The sequence below is a fragment of the Ananas comosus genome, linkage group 22 (genome assembly GCF_001540865.1).
Source record: "Ananas comosus cultivar F153 linkage group 22, ASM154086v1, whole genome shotgun sequence".
NCBI classification, from domain to species: Eukaryota; Viridiplantae; Streptophyta; class Magnoliopsida; order Poales; family Bromeliaceae; genus Ananas; species Ananas comosus.
This window is the reverse complement of record NC_033642.1, coordinates 7,535,110-7,542,731: the sequence shown is the minus strand read 5'-3', so window position 1 is coordinate 7,542,731 and position 7,622 is coordinate 7,535,110. Positions and strand designations below refer to the sequence as shown.

The 7,622-nt window shown below is 32.4% G+C and overlaps 1 protein-coding gene across 1 annotated transcript in view; it reads right to left on the bottom strand.

The window, feature by feature from the left end:
* The window catches only part of LOC109727350 (acyl-CoA-binding domain-containing protein 3), a 4,410-nt gene extending 1,037 nt beyond the window's left edge, over positions 1–3,373 (bottom strand). Inside the window, exons 1-4 of the mRNA XM_020257443.1 lie at positions 2,574–3,373; positions 1,580–1,691; positions 1,375–1,487; positions 1,224–1,291 (exon numbers count right to left, since the gene is read on the bottom strand). Coding sequence (XP_020113032.1) covers positions 1,224–1,291; positions 1,375–1,487; positions 1,580–1,691; positions 2,574–3,304 — 1,024 coding nt within the window. The 5' untranslated portion in view covers positions 3,305–3,373. The remainder of the gene's footprint in view (positions 1–1,223; positions 1,292–1,374; positions 1,488–1,579; positions 1,692–2,573) is intronic.

Genomic DNA, 7,622 nt, shown 5'->3' with positions numbered 1-7,622 from the left:
GGGTGTGTGGGCATATCTATGTAAGCATATATTCATTTTCTAAGAGAGAAATAATTATATCTATGTAAGTGTAGTTTGAATAACTAGAGTTCAAGGCATGCTTGACTACATGAAAGCCAAACAGCAAATCACCATATGTAAGTACCATTAAAAAACCAATAGTGAAAAGCATGGTCGCCAACAATTGGAAAAGGCTTTAAATGGTGCTAATCAAACAACCAAAAGTGGATTGAGATGTAGCGACATGAATCTTCTTGCTGGATAAAACAAATCGCTATGTTACCCGAGACATTATCTTACTTAAATATAAATCAACAAAACTTCAGATTGACAAATAGGAAAAATTATAACTTCAACAAGTCAATAGTCCAATAACGCTTATAGAAAAGGAAAATTTCATGAAAGAAAACGACACTAAATATTGGAAGGACCAAGCTTTTTAAAAAAGACCAACTCTATATTTCAACTCACATTTCATGGGCACCATATCAAAATCATTTCTACATTCTAAGATATAGTTGAAAATTTTATCTCATGCAACTTATACTCGTCGCTACACCTATCGTCTCAGGAAACATAATGACCCAAAAAACTAATGAAAAGAAGCTCAACTGTTTTAGCTCATACGCACGTAGTTCACCAGGATGTAACGCTCACATCTAGGCATGCTGCTCCTATAGCGGTGCCACCACAATTTTATAGAATGAAATGAGGGAAGATTGGAGGCACTTTTGGATTTTTTAGGCCTTCCAAAGAATAATATTGGATGCTTTTCAAAACATAATACCAAACTAGGCCCTAATATTTTAGATAAAAGCTTGATAACCACTAGTGAATTCTATGTAAGAGAAGTCAACCTTGCAGCCTCCTAGTTGTCCACCATATGCTTATAATATACAAACTTCAATTTGTTCTGTAACTAACACAGGTTCCCAAGTACTACCCGGACGGCGAGCAACATGATTCAGAAAGATATTACGCCTCAGCTTCAATCTCTACAAGAGCTGCTTGACGATTCTAAGTAAACATCGAAAATATATATATATATATATTCTCAATAAATTTCGCAGAGTGGGCAAAATTTTCAGCCTAAGTCAGATAAGTGCAAAAGAAACTAATTAATAAAAATTTGTATATTGCACCTTACAGTTGATCCTGGAAGCATATGAAATAAGAAGGCAATAACCAAACTTAAAAAATTGCAATGAATTCTGCAAGCATACCTAGATTAGATAGTTTTGGACCAGTCGCTGCATCGTCAACATTAGCGCGAGAAGAATCATCTAACAATCTGCAAGGCATTCTTCTAATGATTACTGACCACATTTGACAAAAACAATGTCTATCTTGTGAATTATAATGATTAGCAGGTACCTTTCTACTGCTGAATCTGGATGCTGGTGCAAAGCCGAACTCGTGTCTGGAGTTTCAGATCCTGACACCTTTAAACCCAGAGAATCATTGCCATCACTATCTTTGGCTTCCTCCTAGCAAACATAAAAGAAGATAAGCATATTCTACCTCAATTGCTTCTACCTCACAACTGAGGAAATATATAATGAAACATAATGGATCTTACTCTAGGCTTTTCTCCTGCTCCCGCCCATTCAGGAATATTGCCAGAAAGAAGAGTCACATATTGTTCCATAGCGACCTCCGGATTCATGTTTCCTAGACTCTGCCAAGCATTCCTAGGAAACAAAAAATAGGCAAGTCAACAGCAGTATATACAGCAGCCATATACCATGCCATACACTAAGTTTACTTCTTTTTTTTTAAAAAAAAACGAAGATACCTATACTAGGTGCGACCTTGATCCTCTAAAAGCATCTTTTGCTTTGAGAAGCAGGACCTAGGTGTTTGAGAAACAAAAATTCTGGAGTTCTTGACGAGATCAGAAATTGAAATAAGACTCTAAACCCCCATAAGCAGAAGCCAATTTGTACTGATGGAACAGGAAGCTATTTGATCTTTCATGAAAAAATTGCTAGGGCTTCTTTAAACAGCTCAGCTCAAACAACAATCTCCAAACTGAGCTAATTGAGCAGTAACCCTTCTCTTAATGCCTAAAAACATTGCGGAAAAATCTGTATGCAAAGCTTCTAAGTATTAAGTTTTTTCATGTTTGCAGTGGAATACATGAATTCTGCAGCAAAATATACAGTTATCAACTACAGCATTACATCTTTATCTATTGCCTTAGGAGAAATCTTTATTATCAAAACAGTTGAAAAAACCTGTAAACTTCATTTTTCCTTATTCCTTGCCAATTACGCTCTACAACTGAGTATATAAATACTACTATATACACACACACACACATAGTTGTTCTCCCTTCAGAAGAATATCCTTCTCTACACCAAGATTGGTCGTCATTTTGAAATATTTTACATTGCATATACTCAAATTGACAGGAGAGAGATTACACCAAAATATATCTCTTTTTTCCTGCCACTGAGGCACTGACTCAAGGCAATTGAATATCTCAATGTTTCAAATATCATAAAATTAAATAATCTCTACCTGCGCAACTTCAAATAGATCAAATTTCAAGGTACAAAGAAACCAAATACCATTTCGTTCGCGCAGAGAGCTTCAATGCCATTGGCTGCGGCTCATAGCAGGGCCCCTCTGTTGCAACCTTATAGAGCCCATACAACTTCATCTGCGAATCGCCACTCAGCTTCGACACCTTCTCTGAACCTACCTCGCTTTCTGCATATTTAACCGCGACTTGGAAGAGGTCTTCGAGCTCGCTCCTCTCAATTCCCTCCCACTCATCCTCCCAATGAAGCAACGATTCCCCCACCCCTTCTTCTTCCCCCATTAACCCTAATTTTTCGGTATGATCTTGCTGTTTCGCGAATCCAGAATCGGACCTCTCGATCTCCACCTCCTCATTCGTTTGGTCCGGAGAGGTTCCGTCCAATCCGCTCCCATCAGCACCAACCCCCTTCTCCTCGGCAGGGATCTCGAACCCCCTCTCCTCGCACGATCTCCGCGGTTCCGATCCCTCTCCTACGGCGATCTCCGGACCCTTCTCCTCCGCCCGTTCTCCTAGGTCCTCGACCTCGGCGGCCTCCCCACGATCGGCTGCAGCGACCATGGGGGTTCCACGAGGATGATCCACCACCACCACCTCCTCCTCCTCCTCCCCGATCCTCCCAAGCCCTAGATCCGCCGCGAGTGCTGCGGCCTCCGGACGATCGCCGCCGCCGCCGCCGGAGGAGGAGATCTTGCCGAGGAGGAGAGCAAGGAGGATGCAGAAGATCACGGTGAGGAGAAACTCCTGGTAAAAGTCCATCTCCTTCCTCTCTCTCTCTCTCTCTCTCTCTCTCTCTCTCTCCCTCTCTCTCTCTCAATATATATATACTTCGCTTCTACTCCAAGGAAGAGAAAAAATGGCGAGAGGGGGGAGACGAGGAAGGAGAAGAGGAGGAATTGTTGTTAAGGTGGAGATGAAAAGGATTAAATAGAGAGCAACGTCACCCGCACAATTTATGGATTAGTCCCTGTAGTATCACAATATTACAATTTGATCTCGCTGAGTTTATCCCGTGGATATAGGTTAGAAGTTAACAAATGGAATCCTACGTAGAATAAAAGAATATTCAATACACTTTTGGGTATGCGTTAAAGTAAAAAAATCGTATGTTATGAAATATATGAAAAAATTATTTATAGTATAACTAAATTAGAGTAGAAACAAATCAAATTTAGAAAAAATTAAGTACAAAATAGACTCTGATGCAATGACCATTTAAACTCAAAATAAAATTTCAAAAATTATTTTAACTTAAATTTTATTTTAAGTTTAATTTAATTTGTAAATTTAACGTGTACCCTATGGATTTGTTTGGAATTGCGAGGAAATTGTGTTACGTGCGGTGAGAAAGTGCGGTGGGAAATATCTTGTTTGTATTCGTACGTAATATCGCGTTCCGTATATTGTGATGAGTCGGTTATGCTATATTTTCTATGGTTCCACCGAAGAACGCAGAAGTATATCCTATATGCTTTTATCCCAATTCCATTTTATTTAATAGCATCAGATAGGTCTCAATATCAAACTAAGGCTAATAATAATTAACTAACTTAAAACAAATAGTTTGAAAAACAGAGTAATTTAAAAATATCTATCAAATCAACAATTATTTAAATTTAAATAATAGATCCAAAATTAAAATTAAATTTTAAATTTGATTCATAGATTTAAATCTAAATTTAAACTCTAATTTAATTTTTAAAATTTTGGGTAAAAAGGAAAAAAAAATTGTATATTCTCGAACACATATAAAAAATATGTATGGTATAACTAAAATAGAAACATACTTAGAAGCAAATTAAATTTAGAAAATAAATTAATTAAAACATAGACTCTTCTATCAAAAACTATTTAAATTCAAAATACATAGAGAATTTATTTTAACTTAAGATTTTAATTTTAATTTAATTTAGTTTAGCATGTATACTATAACTAGTACTTTTTAGTTTTCGTTTGAAGTAGACTGATATATAAAAAAAAATATTTTCAACAAATGAAATTATTATTTATCAAAAAAATATAATTAAAAATTAAAATATAATGCATGTGAAAGTCATGTTTAAGCTGTTAAAGTAAAATGTAAAGATACTTTATCAAAAACAAAAATATTAAAATATTTGGATGGGTCCTTCAAATTTGCTTTTAATTAGTTAGATTAAAATTTGTACTTGTCTTAAATTATTTGATTTAAATTCTCATTTTAATTCAAACACAAATTTATCAAAATTATCAATAAAAAATAGCAAACTTATGCTACTTCAAAATGGCCCACACTGGGTGGTCATCATAATTTATTTTTGAAATGCCCCCTCAATTTTAATTTTTTTATTAACAATTCCTTTTTATTTAAATTTTTCTAGTGAGTTAAGCTGAAATTTTAAAAAATAATTATTAGCCACTAATTGTTAATTATTCTTACTTTATTTACTAAAAATAATAAAAAAATATTAAATAAAATAGGGTATATTTCAAATACCGCCCTGTGGTTTCGCATATTCTCACTTTAGTAACATATGGTTTAAAGTGTATTACTTTCGTACTATGTGATATTATTTTTCTTTTTTTGTAAATCTGACTGAGAAAGTGCAAAACGTGGTATTTAGAGTTTACCCTTTATTATTTATATATACATATATTAAAATATAAAAAGTAAATTTTGTTTATACTTTCTAGTTTTATAAAATTATATATAATATATAGGACCAAAACAGATACATAATTAATAGTTATTAACTAAAATATATTAAACTATTTAATAAAAAGGGAAAGCTTCAAAAACCCTCCTGTAGTTTCATAGTTTCTCACTTTACCCCCCTGTGGTTTAAAATATATCAATTTGCCCCCCTGTGGTTTCTTTTTTCTCTTTTTTTTTATCAATTTCATTATTTTTTTTTCTTAAATCAGTGATAAAGTTAAAATTAAATGGTACTAAAGTGAATATTTGATAAATCTAGATAGCTATCTGAAATTTTTTGTATATAATTTAATGAAATATTAACAAAAAAACTACCGAAAAGATAAAAACGAAACCACAGGGGGCAATTTGATACATTTTAAACAACAGGAGGGGCAAAGTGAGAAACTACGAAACCACAGGGGGTTTTTTGGAGTTTTCCCTAAAAAAAACTTTAGTTTTATTATCAAAATTAAAAGATCTCCACGTGGAGAACGGTGATTGGGAGTTGAAGACGCGAAACTGTTTGCCTACACCCGGAGTTGAAGAGGAGAATTAGTGTATTCGTTTTGCTTCATGCACCGCATTCATTTTTTATTTATCTAAATATATAATAAAAAAATAAAATCTTATTTTACATATACATGGAGAGAGATAAAGATAAAAATATAGATGTATACCACCTAAATTAAATTAGATTAAAATGTAGATAACTTAACTTATCCGATCTGTTGGAATGATAATCCAAACTTTAAAATTTAGTTAGAGATAGAGTATATCTAAATTATATATTGATACAATTAGAGTAGGATTTGTAGTTATCCAAATTAAAAGTTAGATTTNTTGATTCCGATTCCGATTTCGATTCCGACTACGAACCAAAGATGCCCTAAAAATTTTTGCCAAATATAGCTAAAGGATAATTTTGGAAAAGATTATATTTTATTGTCAGAATTACTTAATTTTATAAACTGAATCAAATATAGCATTAAACCAAACATTGTAATACAACATAGTAGTAATCTCATTCAGAAATTCACAATATCTGAATATGTCGAAATAACTTGTAATGTTATATAGCGCAAACCAAACGCGTATGCTTTACTTTTTTTCTAAGTCTTCATCAAATGTATAGATTTTATGTGAACTATGGATTGTTTTTAATTTAATTATCCGAACTTTCAAAATTTTGATTTGTCTACTTAATCTTTCAACTTTGATTTGTTGAGTCCGTCAATGATACTCTGACTTTAAAATTTTAAGTCATCTTCTTAGTCTAATAAATTTATATATAGAGTCATGTCTACTGTAACTTATTCCTCTTATTAATTCATGCCTAATTTTATATAGCTATAAACTCATAAGATATGTTAAATCTAACTTTAAAATTTAGTTAGAGATAGAGTATATCTAAATTATATATTGATACAATTAGAGTAGGATTTGTAGTTATCCAAATTAAAAGTTAGATTTAACATATCTTATGAGTTTATAGCTATATAAAATTAGGCATGAATTAATAAGAGGAATAAGTTACAGTAGACATGACTCTATATATAAATTTATTAGACTAAGAAGATGACTTAAAATTTTAAAGTCAGAGTATCATTGACGGACTCAACAAATCAAAGTTGAAAGATTAAGTAGACAAATCAAAATTTTGAAAGTTCGGATAATTAAATTAAAAACGATCCATAGTTCACATAAAATCTATACATTTGATGAAGACTTAGAAAAAAAGTAAAGCATACGCGTTTGGTTTGCGCTATATAACATTACAAGTTATTTCGACATATTCAGATATTGTGAATTTCTGAATGAGATTACTACTATGTTGTATTACAATGTTTGGTTTAATGCTATATTTGATTCAGTTTATAAAATTAAGTAATTCTGACAATAAAATATAATCTTTTCCAAAATTATCCTTTAGCTATATTTGGCAAAAATTTTTAGGGCATCTTTGGTTCGTAGTCGGAATCGAAATCGGAATCGGAATCAAAATAAGCTGGAATCGAAATCGGAATGACTCATTACCTAATTCTGTTTGGTTCATCACCTGAATCGGAATCAGAATAAATCATTCTCATTATCGGTGTTTGGTTCAGGTGGATATAAAAAACGTAATCAAATTAATATACTAACATTATCTTTATAATATACCGACCATTCCTAGAGCAAGTGGCAAGGGCTTGGTGGTTGGTATCCGAGACCCAAGTTCGAATCCTAGTTGATTCATATTTCCAGCTAAGTTTATTTCGAAATGAAATAAACGAAGCGGGTAGCGTGCTACCTATCTTTCAAAAAAAAAAAAAAATTATCTTTATAATATATTAATTTAAATTCAAATTAAATATTAAATATTAAATATTAAAAATTTAAATTTAAGTTAGAGGAATTTTG